Source organism: Macrobrachium rosenbergii, chromosome 2, assembly GCF_040412425.1.
Source record: "Macrobrachium rosenbergii isolate ZJJX-2024 chromosome 2, ASM4041242v1, whole genome shotgun sequence".
In the NCBI taxonomy this organism is placed as follows: Eukaryota; Metazoa; Arthropoda; class Malacostraca; order Decapoda; family Palaemonidae; genus Macrobrachium; species Macrobrachium rosenbergii.
Window position 1 is genome coordinate 61,210,739 of NC_089742.1, and position 19,753 is coordinate 61,230,491.

Here is a 19,753-nt window from a genome sequence, read left to right on the forward strand (position 1 = left end):
TTCTTTCCATTAGTTCCTCGTTGGACGAGTTGGTAGAGTTGTCGACTAGCACTCTGCTAGGCCGAGTTCGAGTCCCCGGCGCCCAATGAAGAATCACAGGAATTTATTTCTGGTGATAGAAATTCATTTCGCTATAATGTGGTTCGGATTCCAAAGTAAACTGTTGGTCCCCAATTGGTTTTTTAGCCACGTAAAAAGTCTAATCCTTCGACCAGCCTCTAGGAGAGCTGTTAAACTAAGGTATACTCAACTTTATTCTTTCCATCAACTGGCAGAATAAACATTATTTATTTGCTACCGCCAGTCACTTAGACCGAAAACCTGTTGTGGATTGAATGATCATAGACACATAAATATTTCGTATATGTTGTAGCGAGCATTCATCTGATAGAGAGAACAGAAAATTAGAACCACTTTAATGTTGATGAGAAATAGACAAATTATCAAAACTAAGCATTTACAGTGATAGCCATAATATTGATACAATAATAACAATAACAAAAAACAATACTGGCCCAAATGTCCAAAAAAAACTTTTCATATGCAAACAGAAACACATTAGATTATGGGCCTCGAAAAAATGGTAATATAAATTTCAGTGAATTTGGGAATTTCAAGTTTGAGTGGGTAGCGTCCGTTGATGTTTCTCTTAATACGCTCTCGGTTTAGAAGTGTTTCAGAGTGAAAAGGTTCTTAAATAACAACCACAACTGACAAAAGAAAACATCTTCAGAGCAAAAGGAATGCTAACAAGAAATTCTGGTTCAAATTTCTTTCTAAACTTATACCGTCTAATACGGTAGTCATCTTCAAGTACTTAAAATGTCTTATCATAATTTCCATGTATTGTAATTTGTTTGAAAATAAGAACTAACAACACGATAGTGTTAGATAACTTTAGCCACAAAACAGTCTCAGTGAATCTAACACGAATCATAAATAAAAGTGGTTAGACGTAAATTAACTACAGACATTAACAATAGTGGAGTCTTGCATGAAATTTTGTCTCCGTTTCTGTTAATACAAATAGATACACTTGCAAAGATGTATATGTTAACTTTACATATACCCTTTGTATGCTCACGCATGCATAAGATCTAGGTAAATTGATAGGCTTGTAGATAACAATCTATTGAAATTATAATCGTGAATGACAAGAAATTGAATATTATAATTACTTTACTGTCATAGCAAAGAAAACTTACATACACAAAAAAGAGTAAACAAAATAAAATCTTAATATGCAGATATCCACTTTGCAATAAATTCTCGAGTTTATAAGTAATCACTTAAAATACTAATTTTTTAATAGACATTTCCAACATTGTAACATTTATTAACATCTACTGTAAGTATTTACTGTTGGTCTTCAGCTCCCTTGAATTTTCGTCATGAAGCACCAGTACCTTTTAATTTACAATTTCTAACCATATCTTAATCATCATGGTCTTTCTGACACAATGCTAATCAACAGTTCATTCAAGGAACCATATATATATATATATATATATATATATATATATATATATATATATATATATATATATATATATATATATATATATATATATGTATATATATGTATATATATATACATACACACACACACACACATATATATATATATATATATATATATATATATATATATATATATATATATATATATATATATATATATTATAATATAATATATATATGTGTGTAGTATGTGTGTGTACAGAGAGAGAGAGAGAGAGAGAGAGCGAGAGAGAGGCAGGCCAGGTTTTGCATTGGTTTATTAAGATTAACAATAGACATCATTCCCTGACGGAGGAAGAAATAGACAGGACTACCATTAAATAAAGATGAAATTTCAGAGAGAGAGAAATTAATTTTTTGTTCGATTATGAACTGCCCAACAACAAAACGGCCTAAGTCACAATAGCCATTCAAGATCGACAAAAAAGTTTATCGGCAGAAAAGAAAGGAAAGTGAGAGAGAGAGAGAGAGAGAGAGAGAGAGAGAGAGAGAGAGAGAGAGAGAGAGAGAGAGAGAGAGAGAGAGAGAGTTCCTGAACATGAAGAAAGTTTGGATAACTCCTGGTCATAAATTACAGAAGTATATCACTATGACTTCAAAAAGCTTTTAGAGAAAGTCAGTTTTCACTGTGAATTTTAAATCGTATCTGATGAGTCTCGGAGCGGAAATAAAGCGAATGATGACAAAATGTCCAGTATTAATAATAATAATAATAATAATAATAATAATAATAATAATAATAATAATAATAATAATAATAATAATAATGAAGAAACAAATTTACAGTTATGTATGAGACCAAATATATTTAAAAATAAATCTATAGTAACTCTGTTTAGATTTATTTTTAAATACATTTGTACCCATACATAATTGTGGATTTGCATTTGGATTCTCCATCTCAAGACTCGTGCTACTATGAGTATTTTCTATTATTAATAATAATAATAATAATAATAATAATAATAATAACATAATAATAATAATAATAATAATAATATAATAATAACAAACTCTGTAAATGAGTTGATATTTTAGTACAGGAATCAAGGTTGGTGAGATTATTCATGAACAAAAATCTACTGTGTAAAGAATAATAATAATAATAATAATAATAATAATAATAATAATAATAATAATAATAATAATACTGTAGATGAGTGTACAGCTAAGTACAGGAATTGAGGTAATATTGATGAGATTGTTCCTGAACAATATCACCAACTTTAAAAAAAAAAAAAAAAAAAAACAGTAGGTCATCAGGTCTTGTATCCATGTAGCGCCGAACTCGTTGCCGACATAGGAGGAGTCTGAAACAGGTTGTTCTCCTGGGGCATGAAGGCTGGGAAACTACATTTTCTTCGACTCATTTGTCAAGGCGCTGAATATCAGAAAAAGCCTTACTGTATATCCTTTGGTCCTAAAGTGTCGGTTCTCATAAATGGGCCATAAAGGATACTTCACTGTGAGCTTGTTAATGTAGTCTTCATCGCAAACCTGTAATAAGAGAAAGTGTTACATAGTCGCGATCACTAAAGAGCATTCTTATCACGCTCTGAGATTTTATCCGTGCTGTTTGTAAAAGCTTCTCTTATATTTTTTTTGAAACCAGGTTGTCACTCTTTTGAGTTTTTGTATACTGTATTGTAGTATATATATATATATATATATATATATATATATATATATATATATATATATATATATATATATATATATATATATATATGTGTATGTGTATATATGTGTACTGTATATATATATACATATTGTATGAAAAATTCAAAGATGAATGAAACATGCTCGTGTTAAGCTGCCTTCTGTCACTGGTCAAAAGGGTCATGAGTACTGATATAAAAAGCATACAAATAACGAGAGAACAAATTGCATGGCTCAGTCCTTAATTCATATGAAATGTTTCAGTATCATAGGCCTACACAGAAGATTCGCCATGTTTCATTGACCTTAACACTCACTCGAGTGAAATGCTCATCTTCAACTAAAGTACATATGCGAAAGTATTACTTGTTGAGGCACTAAACTATGCGCATGGAAGTAACTGAATTGAGCAACTAGACAAAGACAGTTTTCATGAAATGAGATTCTCCTCTGGCATACCAAACGGTTCCATCTGTAGAAAGGACGCTATCGTGTGAAGAAGAAGCGAGCAATGGTAGTGATGCAGAAAAAACACCCCGAGGAGGAAATGAATTGGCCGAAGTCCATTTTCTGTGCTTGGGTTTATTCCATTTACCGAGTTCGTTGATTGACGGGATTTGATACAAATACCTGTCTTGTACTTCTCGTCAGATAATTTGCACAATATATTGTTATTCTCTGAGCAGTAGCCGGCATAAAATTGTTTATCTGTGTCACAAACTGGGCTGGATTCGAGATGATTATGATAATTTTTCAGGTCTGAAAACCTGTAATGAAAGTGCATGGTATTGAAAGGCCTCTGGGCCTCGCGCCCTATGCCACCGGGATATACTGCACACACGTGAGATGTACTAATGTTGCGACAAATATCACAATATACAGAAGTACTGTTGCCACGGTAGAACGAACTCAAGTCCACAGTTTCCTTGTCTTTCCCGAACCTGTGGAATACTGGAAGACAAAATCTCACATTTGGATAAATTTTTTCAATAATATGCACCCTGCACTCCATAACTTTCTGCCTGCTTTTTGCCGGCATGAATATTACCCATGCCTTATCCCGATAAGAGTAAAGCATTTCGATGTCCATATTCCTCCTGATACCATCAGTTTCCTCTCTGTACTTATCTACCACCGAGCTGCCAGCATCATGAAGCCAAAGGTCCCCTTTCAACGCCAAGAATTTTTTCAGTTTCTCAAATGTGGAATTGGATACAAAATGCTGTGTAAGACCGCAAAGAAACTCAGATTCCCAGACCATCAGATGTCTCGCGTCCTCGTTACAGATGGCACAAAAATAATTGGGGTAAGTTATGTTAGTGTCTACACTCGTAACGGGCAGATGAAGTAAATGCTCCTTCTTGTAAGAAATATCTTCGGGTGATGCCTTAAGACACAAGTCGGAGACTTCTCCAATATCCCAGCCGGCAAGACATTCAACTCTCATTTCTACAAGCAAGATGCATTTCTTTCCTTCTAAGTGCTCGACGAGGACAACCCTATCCCGAGGAAGTGGAGCGTCGTGGCAGCAATCGCCATATCGTATACAGCCCTCATCGCATCTGCAAATAGGAAGTAATAGACCCTCTTGGCCGCGTCCACTACAGTTGACACTGGTGTGGTGACAAATCTCTGATGTATTCTGGGTGGAAAATGTCTCTAATAGAGTCACAGCTATTATCAATAGACCGATTCTCGCACACAGTTTCATCACTAAACTTCAGCGTCGCGTCGACTGGGTAAATATTAAGCGAGTGGTGATATCAAGTGAAGCTGAGAGGAAGTCTAGTCTGGGAATAAGATTTTACGTTTATTCCCCGATAGTCCGCAGGATCTGAGCGGATAAACAAATGACGAATGTCTGAAGCTGCCTCACTTGCATCAGCGCCCCCCCCGCTCAGAATTCCTTATTTTTCCTCCGTAGTTATTTTCCTTCGACGTTCTTGAAGAAAAAGGGAAGAAAAGGGTAATGCTGACGGTAACAGAAAAACAATATTAGGAAAGATAATAGCTCCTAAACATTTTCGGGTAATGATGCCCATGTGAAACAAGGTGAAGCTGTAATTCTATTCTTCATACTAATCGTGATTGCTAAGCTTCAAGTTAAAGAAATCGAATGTTAGTTAGCTAAACATCATTTTTCTTAAAGCACTCGTGTATTAAGACACACACACAGAAATCCACATACAGACAGTAGCGGGTTGTATATACTTACAGTCCAAATTTCTAAATTTAATGGTTGAGAGTATAAACATGTTACCTACCGTCACAACAAGTGAACATCTCACTTGTGTATTTTTCCAGTAGCTGATGACATGTGTATACTAGACCTCTTCCTGTTTACTTCTGGTTTCAAACAATTTGCGCTACGAAGAGAAACATTTGCGCATAGTACATCGCTGTTGAAGTCTTCAACCATTCAAGATAATAAACAGTCGTTTCATGAATTCGCAAAAGTGCTTGTCACTATTCTGCGTGTGTGTGTGTGTGTGTGTGTTAGGGTTCCTAAATATAGCTAAACACCTCTCCCAGTCGATCTCCTCCCCAGTCTCCTAAACTGAATTGAATTGAATTGAATATAGAATTTAGGCCAAAGGCCAAGCATTGACAGTAAAAGTTTGATGGGTGAAACAGGAAGAAAACCTCAAAGCAGTTGCTCTATGAATCAGTTGTTAGGAGAGGGTGGAAAGTAAGGTGGAAGAAAGAGAATATGCAAGGAGGTACAGTAAAAGGGACAAAAGGGGTTGCAGCTTAATTATGAGAGAGTCATATAAATGGCCATCATCTGGATAGTGGAATCTGCATACTCCAATTTTTCCTCGACAAAATGTTATGATTCTGAATCAGGTTAATGTATTTAAAGTTAATGCTTTGATTACTGTATAATTCGTAGGGCCTTACCTTGATGTCAGCAGGTGCAATGTCTTCTCTCATTAAATCTGCATTGATCCACTGAAGGGGAATAAGTGGCAATAGAGTCACTTTGGCTCTGTACACCAGAGCCACCGGAAGAATCAGGTGTTTTCATCTGTTCAGGATGATGATGAACATTCTTCGTTAATATTCCATGCGCTATTGACCTTCCGCTCAAATTATTTGCCCTGACAATACGCTTCACCTCATTCCAGATTTTCCTTTTGCAAGAAAATGACACAAAGATGAACACACCCTGGAGAGCATTCAGTACCGAAAATATGTAGTCTACAATCACCGTCTGAATAAACATAGCCAGAATGAGAGTTATCCAAGACACCCCTACCATGACAGCCAATCTCAAATGAGCCTTGAAAAGTTTCATGCCGTAGGACCTTCCAGTCACCCTTCCAGATTCAGACACTGTTTTCGAGATGACACATGATGTCCTCAAAAATAGTACAGTTATTGATGTAATCGATATCACCGCTGGCCACAAGAAGAATACCTGGAGGGCTGAGTGTTGCCCAAACCAACAAAGGTGTCGTCCTAACTTTGGTACCCAACTTGATGGAACACCTGGAAGGGGCCACAGGTCAACTGCAACCAAAATGACCAACGCCACTATGGAAAGAAGCCAACAGTAAGCTGAGTAAAAAGCGAATATCTTCCAGTGACTTCCGTGAGATGATCTCAGATCGCTTTTGGCCTTTTCAAAGCTCCGCCAGGTGTCAAAGGCAATGATATTCATCCAGCAAAAGGTTGCAATATAGCCGAAGTACATAAGACTTGCTGAAACGTAGCAGGGTACTGAGCCATGTCCAAGGAAGGGATTCGTCACGTATGTAATGTAAGTTAACAAGAGAGAGAGGCAAAGAGATGCTAAATTCTTTCCAGGGAGGTTTTGTAAATCTTTAATGGTGATAAACATTGTTAGGTGGAACAAGAGACCGAGTATGGAAAGATTTGTCAAGACCAATGTCAACCAAAATAAAACAAGGTCTTCTTCTTCTTTAGGAACGTCTGTCTCTTCTGTAGTTTCATTTGCGCTGTTTTCATATTGATCCGCGCCATTGATGCTGCTCACCTGCTCAGACGAAACTTTTTTATATTTTTTTCTGGATATCTGACAGATGATGTTTTCTTCATCACTGCAAATATCTAGGTTAGATTCTTCGTAACTGTCATTTGTTTGTTTGTGCATAAAATTTGGGATTCTATAGAGCAAACGCATTGTCCACATACCCTTGTCACCAGTCGGATAAAGATTTCTAAAACGGTTTTTATCATAAGCGCAAACAAAAGGATCGTAAGCTTCATTGCAAACTTTACACTCTTCATTTACAAAACCTGCTGCGCGCTTTGCAAAGCCGCCCCGATATGTTAAACAAAGATCTTCAATTTCTCTGTCAATCCAGTTGTAATTACACTTGTATATAATTGGATGGCAAAATCGCAATCTGTTTTCCCAGTAGTTTTCTCTTAGTGATACATAGCATTCCATAATGCTATCAGCACCGAGACTCGCCATGGATATCACCCAAGCCCTGTCTTGCTCTGAGTATTTCATTCTTACATCGGTATGGTCGTATTCGGCATCAACGTACGGGGATGAATGCAGATTAGCATTGACAGACACATTCCCTCTCTGAGCCAAGAATCTTTTCACTACTTCTAATATAGAAGAGGAAGGCAAACCTTGAGGAGAAGAGCACTCAAATTCAGACTCCCAAAACTTTATGTTTTCGGCATCATCGTTGCAAATGGCACAGAAGTAGTTTGGATAAGTAGTATTTGTGACTCTGCTGGTAACAGGAAGGTGGAGGATAGGCTCACTAACGTACGATATGCTTTCGGGCGAGGCCTCTTGGCAAATACGGGAGGTTTTCGTACCCGCCCATTTATCTAAGCACTCTACGGTCATCTCCACTGATAGGATGCACCTCCGTCCCTTCAAAATCCTGAGGAGCGTCGCTTTGCCATACACGGGAGCGTCATGACAACAGTCGCCATATTCGATGCAATCTTCATCGCACCTGCACCTCGTTGGATCGTAGGTTGCTCTGCTGCGTTCAGTGCAGTTACCGAACTGGCAAGGAGATCCTGGCTGAGGCGTGGACGATACTTGAGCAGGAAGCAATGGTGTTGCTGAAGCATTTGCGGTCACCGTGGCGGGAATCGTAAACTCGAGGTTCCACGGCGGGTAGGCAGTTGGCGTTGATGAAAAATTATCGGAAGAGGAGAATGCCTTTTCCCCGCAGATAAATATCACTATAAGAGTACGCGCTATGAGTTCCATGGTGTCTCATGAACCGCCGAGCCTTGCAGATGCCAAAGAATTCCCAACTCCGCGGAAGTACGAGGACGATTGAAAGTTGGGGGTGCAAGCTGAAGTTGCCAAGGTTTGATAAACTTGGACAAGGTGGGCGAAGACCGTTTCTAACTTTAGTTTTGTTCAAACACAATCACAGTACATTGAGTTCACATATAATTTTCATTTAATATTACAACAATGGCAATGTACATAAAACATACATTAAAACAAACGTCACAGGTTTCACTGCTAATAAACAAGCTTACAGATTTTGCAGACCTTCATCGCCCGGTAATTTATCAAGGGTGGAAAAATATCTTTTATACCCATTTATTTATCTGGCGCTGATTTTTGTAGGTCTGAAAACATGGTAGAATTGCAACATAAACAAGGAAATAAACAAACTGCGGCACACTAGCGGATGGCGGGGGGTGGGGGGAGACGTACCCCCGATGAAAAATAATGATAAAATAATAATATTGAAGACTGAGATACTAATGACATAAATAAGAAATATGAGAATGGGAAAAATAAAAATCGATTCAAGAAATTATATATTTATACTGTATATATATATATATATATATATATATATATATATATATATATATACAGTATATATATATATATATATATATATATATATATATATATATATATATATATATATATATATATATATATATATATATATATATATATATATATGATACAATTGAATATAATTAATGTGTTGAAGGGTAACTGTGGCTAGCAAAATAAGTATATGTACAGGTACGTATGTTATTGGTCCTGAAGGAACACTAAATGAGCAAAGCAAATCAGATAGTTATTGCAACTGTAGGGAAGTTAATTTGTATTTTTACTCCATTGGTTAATTGTTTTGTTAAACACTTTTCTGCCTTCTGAATAAAAATTTAATTGTTACTGTTTTGATTTAAACACCAGTACGAAGGAAAATTATTTTTTTTTTTGTAAGTGTTAATGCTTTTACTAAAAAAGTTGTTTGCATGGCAGCCACAATACTTATCACAGTACAGTATTAGCATCAGTTCAGTTCCCCTGGGAGAATAAGGACAACTTTTAACCGAGTTGATTTTTCCTGTTGATTGATATTTGTTTGCATACGTGTTTGAATTATATTTAAAAATAATTCTGTACACTAACTTCTTTAATACTTGCCACCATCACCCTATAGTATTTTGACCAAAATGAATTTAGATGAATATTGCGATATACAAATGCACAAGGATAAGATTTTTGCCAGCAAAAGTATATGAAAGAAATGTATTATATCTATGGTACATCACCCTGTAGTAGCTAAAGTTTGAAAATAAGCTATACAATAATGTTTTATGCATGTAACTATATAAATAATGTTATGTAACTATATAAATGTTTTATGCATGTAGCTATATCATACTGGTAAAAGGAAAAATAAGTTTCTAACAGTTCGTCCAATGGGTATATTCACGTGGCGAAGACCATTGAACAAACTGCCAAAGGCTTCTGTTTTTGAAAATTCTTTTACTTGCGTTATACATAGTTATTTAACGCTTAAAGCATGATTGCCGATTCCATCATCGGAATAGGTACCCGAAACTGTCATGCATTGGAACTCCTTTGTGAAGCCCATACTGGGTATCATTCATTATTGCATGATTTACCCCATGCATAAAATTGGATCCCCTTATTTGTGCCAATCCTTAAACAGTATATGCATAAGAAAAACGGCTGATAACAATAATTTAAAACTGATTATGGCAATCCATATTGAAACCTAAACGGGATACTGGTAATCGTGCCAGTAACTGCAGTAGCATACATAATCGTTCCAGTACCATTCCTGTACATGCATTAGGATGATTATGAATCGTATGTATTGGCCCAAAATTGTTTTGATACAGTGCCATTAGTGGCCCAGTGTGCAAACGGATATAAATTGGACCAATGCTTCTGACCACTTCAGGGAGTACTGTGCCAATATCCAAAAGTCAGGAAGTTCAGCACTGGACCAATGTATGACCAATGCTTTTGTGTTTGCTGGGATGTATAATATGAAAACTGGTCCCTCCCCCCGCCCCCATGAAATTTTTTCTGGATCCGCTAGGGCTGCGGCATAACTAAATGCCCTGTTGAAGCACGAATATCTTTATAGTTTACGTAACGCGACTAAACGCTTAGCTACATTTCAAAAATCGTTGCAAGTATAAAAAAATCTCTGTGAAAGTTTTCAGTTGCAAAGAGCAACGGCCCTAACCCCAACAACTCTCTTAAGGGTGCTTGTCGTCAGATTTCGACAATACTTGTTCATTTATACGTAGCATTGAAAATCTTGAAATTGTTACAGGATCCGCGATTGCTATTACAGTACTATTATTATTACTTGGGAACAACTTTATTTTCCGTACGACATATGGCTCATGTAAACTCCGGCGTACTTGTTACATCATCTTTTTGCATACCTTAATTTAAGACCGACCGGTGCACTAAGAAGCAACTTTATGGCAAACAGCATGCTTGGAATGTTGCAATCGGCCTTAGGAGTCAAGTGTGATTTGCAATGGATCACAGCATCGGCCGAGAGACCCATAGAGTGAGGAGAAAGTGTGCAATTTACGGTGAATTTTATTTTTAAGTCCTACGGCGGTATTCACACTTGCGCGTCCTTCAAAGTCGTCTTGACATGCGCAATCGGAGACGGTGGTGTAAGGGCGTCAAATCGTCTCTCCATTCTTGTGTTTCTTTCCTCATATGTACATTAATCACGTCATATATGTTACTTGTTATTATTTCAGAGTCTTTATGTATCTCATTGTATGCACCATTGTGCGGCCTTTCCGCTGATATATATATCTGCCTATTACATGCTCTGTAACGCATTATATATGTTCTTATGCCTATTAACAAACAATTTCTGTATGGACGCAGGGGGGGGCTCAGGTCGCCCGCTACCTTTCCAGGGCCGGATTAAGGGGGGCCCCCAGGGGCCTGGGCCACCCACCAAGAGGGGGGCCTCCCACTAATAAAAACAATACATTTTAATTTAATAATATAGTTTGTATATAGACTATAATTTATAATATAGTTTATATATAGACTATAATTTGTAGTGTATGCAATAGGAGTTGGAAAGGGGGCCTCCCACCAGAGTAAGTAAAGTAAGTATATCTTAGTTTAACCAGACCACTGAGCTGATTAACAGTACTCCTAGGGCTGGCCCGAAGGATTAGATTTATTTTTACGTGGCTAAGAACCAATTGGTTACCTAGCAACGGGACCTACAGCTTATTGTGGAATCCGAACCACATTATACCGAGAAATGAATTTCTATCACCAGAAACAAATTTCTCTTGTTCTTCACTGGCCGGTCGGAGATTCGAACTCGCGACCACCAGAGTGGCAGCTGAGAACGGAACCCGCTCACCCAGCGAAGAACTAGCCCAGGCCTCCCACCAGCTTAATCCAGCCCTGTACCTTTCTGTCCGCTTTCCTCATTATAAACACCTGTCGAGAATAATAAAGAATCAGTCTTTCACTTCTGACATTTCTTGAACTTCACAGTGGCAATAATGTTACAACGCCCGTTACATAAAAAAAAATCAATGTCTTTCCGTAATGCTTTCACTTTGGCATTACGATTCAATTAAACATTTAATTTGTAGACTTTGTGGAATAAAAAGAAAAATTACCAAAAAAAGATAAACGAAAATATACACTCAGACATTTCATAAAACGTATACTCTATTTCTCTTACTGAGCCAATAATACCCTCTCACTCAGGTAGGCAATAACAAATTTATAGGCCTATATTATTAGCAAGCGAACATCCTTATCTATCCCATGAATGAAGTAAACAAGAAAAGGGTGTCATGAAAAAAGAATGGCCATGAGTCCTAGGAAAGTGATAAGTACGCCGCCTTGACGATATAAAGTTATAATTTTCACGGATAAAAGGGGCAGAGTAAGAATTCCAGAGCTAGCCAATGAATGCATCAAAACAAGCTGTATTTTTTTAGAAAGCCTAGTCCTTTAACATTCCCAAAATCATTCAGTCATATCAATAAAAGCTACCCAGCCAGAGGATCAAAGTTATTACGTCTCAAATACTCAGTTAACCTCATTTCAGAGATTGCTCATATTTTCATTAGTACCCTTTTCTCCCCCCTCTCCATTTCAACCCTCTCTTAACCATCTTTTGTTCTTCCTTAAATATTTACAGTGGCTGCATCAAACCTTCAACCAGTATCAAGATCATCTGGTGTGCCTCTCAAGGCCAAGGACCTTTTCTCTAGTCCTTGCTCCAATCCAAACAATGAAAGGTTTTGTTCTCTGCTTTCTTTTCTTTCTGAGTCTTCTTTTAAGTCACAGCCTCTCCTTAATTTTGGTGCAGGTGAGTTCAGCATTACTCGCAGAACGTTCCTGAAAACCAATATTTTTGCCAGATTCCCCTTTTAACTTTCTAAAAGTACTTTGCTCTGATTAAAAAGTAAGTATTCTTTGATACCAACATTTCCTCTTTTAATAAAAAGAAAACCTTTGAATTTCCACAATTATCCTTTGTTTTAAACTGTGATTTGCATGGAAATTCAATTTACCAGGCTATAAACCTTCACATATAACATCATCTAGAGTATTACCATCCCTTGGGAGATCTAAAGATTGGATAAATTGAAACTTTACCAACTCTCCATGCACAGTTAGAATAAAAACTGGAGAATTATTGAACACCCATGTTTTCAGTACAGTATACCTAATTTTGGCAAACTACTGTTCCCAAGGGGTTTCTCTGTGTCTACTGGATAGTTTCCTGACATGCAGGTTTCTAAAACCAGTACAGTGATTGGTATGATTATCCCGTTTTATATGTATGGACTGGATCCCCTTCTAATCCAATGATTACTACTAACGGCTTGAACTGAAAACAAGCTTCCACATACCTTGAATTGATAGTTATTCCAGCGTGTCTTAAGAACTGGAGGTCAGGGAAAGAGTAATTGAGGCAAAGTACAGAGATAATGGAGGTTTGAAAGTATATGGACCATCTGGGGAAATGCGCCATTCATGAAAGCAACGGCTTACATTAACTGAATGGTTAAGTTTGTTAAATTTTCATGTATTCAATGGGTTTTTCATGTTATCTGTCCTTGAAAGAAAAAAGGATCATGCTAGAGAAATAAATATTTGATACTTCATAAAATTTTTCATAGTGACATGACTGTACATACTAGATTCTGTTAATTCCAAGTCTTGCTTTATATTTAGTGAGGTTCAATAGCAAGGCTTTTTAGAAGTTTTGTTCTAGCCATAACAAAATTTTGGAATAATTTTCCTAATTATACAACTGGATCTTTAAAACAAAAGCTTTTTTGCTCAGCAGGCTCTCTTGTGTCACATTTCAAAGTTTATTTTATCTTATTTGTTTTCCTTTGTTATTCAACTTATGTAATTTATTCTTCATTCCTGCATTTGTTCCAAACTGAACTGTTTTCTCTACTGGACCCCTTAGGACTGAAGCCTTTTGCCTTTCCAACTAGGGTCACACCTTGCCTTGTAATAATAATAATAATAACTGGAGTTTACTATCTGAAATTACATCTTGAACGTTTAAAAAATGATTTAATACAAAAAAATTTAATATCGAGGAAACTGCAAAATAAAACCAGTCAAATTAAAAGGAAAGTTTATCTTTTTAATATGAAACCATTATATTCCTTATAATCATACAACAGCCTTGAAACACTAAAAAAATTGTGGTATTATCTTTGCTTCCTTTCATCCATTAAACCCTGCACTATATAATCCAAATGCTCTGAAAATTTTGCAAAAGAGAAATTACTAACTACACGATCATGTCCCAATTTACCCATTGACTGTTTTTTGCCACTATCTTTCACTAATGTATACATGGCTTCAGCAAAGTCCTCAGGGTTCTGACTACACAAAAATCCAGTCACTCCATTGACAATAGTTTCTTTTGGTCCACCACTTTCAACTGCAATTACTGGGGTCCCTACATACATTGATTCAATAGGCACAATGCCAAAATGCTCCTTATCTGGTGTATAAATTAAACATCTTGCAGATCTCAGTAGAGCTATCTTCTCTTTATCTGAAGGGGACTTTAGGAAAGTTACTTTGTCTGATATCCCTAAAATTTTAGCCATGGACAATAATTCTTTATAGTGCTCTATATTTTCCTGAACTCGATCATCATATCCACCAGCCATGATCAGATGAATGTTGGCTCTCTCACACTCATCAAGTCTGTCAAATAATACCTTTAAAGATTCCAGTGCCAACCCAAGATTCTTCTTGCGCTCATATCTGTTTAAAGAAAGAAATAAACATTCTCCTGGAACTTCAATATTCACATCTTTGCAAGTGATGTCAGAAAATTTATCAAAATTCTCAAAATCCAATGAGGGGTGAAGAACTGACGGTGACACTTTAATAGATCTGAAAGTTTCAAGATAGACACCTGCTGTAAAATGACTGTTGACGAGCACACAGTCTGCACTGCTGGTGGTTCTTTCTTCCAGGTTGTCCAAAACATACCTATATATTTTCTTAAGTAAGGATTTCCTTTGGGTTAAAAGCTGATCAGGGAAGTGGCAATAAAATATAACCTTAGAATGTTTCAAACGTAAAAAGGGAATGCAAGCAGATACTTGGTCAACAAATACAACATCATATGATACACCACTTAGCAGCACTAGATAAAGTGCAACATACACCATACGAACATATGCCCAAAATGCTGCTAATTTCCCACAGATTGATCGAGGAAGCCAGTCACCAACACAAGTCACTTTTAGCTGACCATCATGTGTTTCTGGGAAGCAATGACTTGAGTCATGATGGGCAGTGAAAAACTGAACTTCATGTCCTTTTCGTTTTAGAGCCAAAGCTGCATCTACAACCAAACGTTCTGCACCTCCAATCCCCAAGTCTGGATGTAGAAAAACTACACGAACCATAGCTGAAAAAAAAATCATTAAGACCATGACAATGGGTAACAAAAAGACAAAATAATATTCAATTAATAAATGTAACACCACCAGTCCCATATATAATCCTTATCTGTACACCATAAAAAAATACTAAATAAGAATTGCAGATGCTGTAATACAATGATAAAATTTAGAAAAGCAGATCTAGTGTACATATGATTTTACATGGATCAATGCAAATTACCACAGCTCAGATTCTATGCTTCTATTACCACTGATATTTAAATACACAGTACAGAATTCACAATAATTTTCCTTTAATAGCACTTTCCTCACATAATAGATATAGCACGTTAACTCATTTTAGTTCGAATTTTTCTTTCAAATATGCCCTTTGTCATTGGGCTACAAATATTAAATAGCCAATGACAGGTTCAATCATGTGATGAATTTAACAATACAATACCTGCACTTCTTTAGTTTTTGCTTGTTTAACTAATTACTAGTACCATCATTTCTCTCATGCACAAGCTCCAGTTGTACTAGTTTTAAACGAGACTAAATCAAGCTGGCTCACTGTCCCAGATGTTTTAGAAAATTGCATTACTGTACTAAGACTCTTCCAGCAACTCTGAAGTGGTTACTCGCATCAATACCCAGTTGTTTCATTACTTGCAAAACTTATCAATCTTACATTGAAAATAAAGAGGCAACTGTGGTTTTACAATTTCAATTACTGAGGGTTTGCTTGGCACAGTCTAGAGTTGGCTAGGTTACAAGACCTACCTTGTCAGTATTCAGTAAGCCAGTCATAGCCTTGTGATGATGTGTGCTATGTGCAACTTGTAGTGACTTGTCATTAAACTATGATGACAAATGATGCAGTTGAACTCTGGCAGTTTTGCTTGGGCTACACCCACTACATGACCTAGGTCCTCGATTCTCTTACTTATAGTAGCCAAAACAGGTGACTAGCCTAACCATCCCAACAAATCTGTCCCATCTGACATTTTTATATACGGTACAACTTTTTTATTGCAATCTACAGAAGGTTCTCTTGACAAATAGGTGTTACACATTCCAATTATAGTGTCAGGTGTAAATTCTTTGTTCAAATGATTCTTTTTCCCATATCTAATCCCTTCACACCCTGGGAATCGGCCCAAAAGGAACGTACGTATACACGTTTCCCACCAGAATCTGGACATTTCCGGGGAAACAATTCTAACTAAATAAATTAATTTAGCAAGACAAATTACAATCCTTTGTTATTGTCACAAAAGTTGAACAAATGTAAACTTTACCAGCAGTCAAATATGGTTTTGCTATTAATAACTAGGTAAAAAAAATTTACTACATTCTAATATGGCTTAGTCACAGCCCAGATAAGATATTCCATTGACTCAGTGTAACTCTAATTTGATACAGTACTACAGTCCTCAGTCTTAACTCACAATTCTTGCTGAAATCACCTAGCAAGTTGGTCTACAAGCCCAAAATGCTGCAGGTTAGTTTAGCTTTGCCTAACCTTGCTGGTTTGCAAAATTACTACTACGGAGCCTGCTTCCTGCCAGTCGCCAACCTGAATATTTTTTATTTATGTTTATGTCTTTGTTTATCTTTATGGTGTTTATCTTTACTTAACTCTTTGACGTCATCCAAGTTGGGCTGCACTAAACACGGTGCCATTTTTGCATGAAACGTGTTAGTTACTGAAACCAGAGGAATTCAAAGGTAGTCTTCAGTTTTACCCATTAGCCTAAGCCTATGGTGGAGCAGATATAGGGTAGGGAGGCAGGTAATCTTGAAAATCCTAAACCTTTCATAGAATGCTGTGTCCTGACCTAACCAGACCTTACCTTCCTTACCTAACTTAGGGTTCCGTACCCTGACTCGGCCAGGAGGGCTTCACCCCCCCTTGATCCCCAAGTAAACACTGAATGGTAATCTCACATTAGCCTGCACCGCTTTTACCTTGGAAACTGGTTTTTCTAAACTTTAGGCTTCTGATACAGCGGTGCATTTGTTTGTTGTTGGCCAAATGGAATGTCCCTTCGCTGTGTTTAGTACTGGCCAGGGGGGAGGCGGTAACCATACGTTAAAAGGTGATTGCACTTGCCAGACGGGATATGAACCGTTCCAAAGAGTCCCACGTAGGAGACGTATATACCCGTGCTCTGTCTTGTGAAGATCACCTATGGAAACCCCTTGTTGGATGGACTTCAGGGGTTAATTACAGACTGATTACATTTGTGCGACAAAAACCGAAGGTAAATCCATAATTAGCAACCAAAAGACTGTAGAAAAAGTCAAGTTGGAAGGAAATCGCGGCCGCAGAGCTACTACTCTGACCTACCCATTGAATATCCCTGCTTCCCTACTCCGCATACTACCACCTGTAACTCTTCGTCAGGTTTGCTACCACTTCCCCATGAGAGATAGGACCAGGCACTAGGTTAGGCTCCGATACTTCCCTTTAAATTACTCTTATTACTAAGGCTATATAGCCTAGGGCACTCTAGGTTCCTTCAAATTACTCTTATTATTAAGGCTATATATAGGCTAGTCCTCTAGGTCAGGTTAGGTGGGAGGGTTACAGGGGTGGGGAAGTCTCCTAACCCCACCATCAGGTAGGACCTGGGGCCCTGTTACGCTAGGTCAGGTTACGGAAGGATGTAACCCTGTAATTGGTCTTGTGAGATCTTCATTCTTTATTACTGTGACTGACATCGATTTCTGACGAGAACCTGGTCATATATTTTTTTCAAAAGTTATCTTGTGCTTCATGCATCTTCGACCCATTCCGGTTGAGCGATTTGGTGAGAAAATGCTATAGTATTATTACCAACTGTCCATAGTCAGTCCATAATTACAGCAGTGCACAGCGGAAATGTTTACAGAAAAAATAAACACTTACCAAAAATCTTTTCGGGTATAGTTTAATACCCAGCTTTCTTGTTATGACAGCTCGATCCTATATCTTCTTCTTCATGCAGCATAGAACTGCTTAGTATGCTTACCGACTTCTGCCACATGATTTGCCAAATTGCCAGTGGCTAAAAATCCCGCGTTTTATTTCGAGGAATTCCTTCATTATAATTGGAGATAATTGTTGCTTATAAAATTAAGTCGTCATTGTTCAACGACAGTTCTAATGAAACTTTACCTTGTGTATATGAATGGCATTAAAACAGTGGTCTCTCGTAGCAAGAAACATTAGCTAAAACCACATTTTTTTTCTCTCTCTCTCGACAAATGGTTTGATTAATCAAAGATATTGAAAATAACATTTGAAGTTAACTTCCATTCCTGTGCACCTCTTGTGGTAAAAAAAAATTATAGGCAACGTGTAAGAACGAAATTTGCGGCTGGCGGAATGATGACAATGTGTCTAATCAATTAAAATTGGTGAAGAACGAGAAACAGAATGACTTTTGATGACAAAACTGTACAATGCTTTCGAAAGCTTGTCTTTAAGCAACCAAATTTATAGCCTTGCTAACTTCAGGCCTTTTGAATTCAGATAAATTTCATTGTATGATATGTTGCTGAAAATCATACACAATTACTGGCATAATCAAATCTGAGTTTTGATTTGAACCTGCAGACGATGTGCCGTTGCAAAGTCTTGCCTCTACTTCACTTGAGCTATAGTTAAAAGAAAAACATGATTCTGAAGACTTTGAAGAACAAACACGTTTTTTAAAGTTTAGGATAAATTGAAACCCTTTTTCCTGAGTGCAAATCTTGACATATTGTTAAAGATTAACTTAAAGTCTATAAGCTTTAGAACTACTGCCCTTACCTCCAGAGGGAATTAAACTAAATTAGAATGTCTATACATCGCCCCAATTTTGTGTTACATAGTGTTCAATAAAAGTAAAGGACAAAGCCGGGATAATGTCAACAACTGTGACAGTTAAAATTTGGTTTACATGAGGATGACCGGAAGATATCTCGAAAAACGCACCGGGAAACACAAGTGAGCCGTTAATATTATTACAGGAAACAATGCAAAAGCCACGCATAGTTGGGATTTTAATCATAAAATGATGTCAAGGATATTAAGTTTTTTTTATACACAACAAGGTAAAGAAGCGCGGAGTTGTGAGGGAAGGGTTTAACCAACGGTGGCTGGAAACAAATCTGTTAATACTTTAGATAAGATAAACGTCTGCCATGTTCTTTGGCAAACTAAGCTCTACAGATTCGTTAGGGAGGCTAATAATCAGGACTTATTTTCTGGACTGACGGAAAGCTTAACTTTTATGGCCATGCTGCCATCGCCCCACTGAACAGCATAATAACAACAACCTTGTTTTAGGCTTGGCGGGTCTATGCCAGCATGGGCTCATGTCCTTGATCAGCCCATAACCGCAATAAGCGAAAATGA

General features: G+C 37.1%; 2 protein-coding genes across 2 annotated transcripts; both read right to left on the bottom strand.

Moving 5' to 3' along the window:
* Positions 1-2,786: 2,786 nt before the first annotated feature.
* On the bottom strand, positions 2,787-4,914 carry LOC136849893 (uncharacterized). The gene is made up of 2 exons (XM_067123407.1): positions 3,640-4,914; positions 2,787-3,018 (listed from the first exon to the last, which is right to left on the bottom strand). The coding sequence occupies exons 1-2, from the start codon at positions 4,889-4,891 to the stop codon at positions 3,008-3,010; spliced, it is 1,263 nt and encodes a 420-aa protein (XP_066979508.1). The 5' UTR covers positions 4,892-4,914; the 3' UTR covers positions 2,787-3,007.
* Positions 4,915-14,078: 9,164 nt separating this feature from the next.
* Alg2 (alpha-1,3/1,6-mannosyltransferase Alg2) lies at positions 14,079-18,417 on the bottom strand. The gene is made up of 2 exons (XM_067119409.1): positions 18,278-18,417; positions 14,079-15,389 (listed from the first exon to the last, which is right to left on the bottom strand). The coding sequence occupies exon 2, from the start codon at positions 15,385-15,387 to the stop codon at positions 14,167-14,169; it is 1,221 nt and encodes a 406-aa protein (XP_066975510.1). The 5' UTR covers positions 15,388-15,389; positions 18,278-18,417; the 3' UTR covers positions 14,079-14,166.
* Between the last annotated feature and the right edge of the window lie 1,336 nt (positions 18,418-19,753).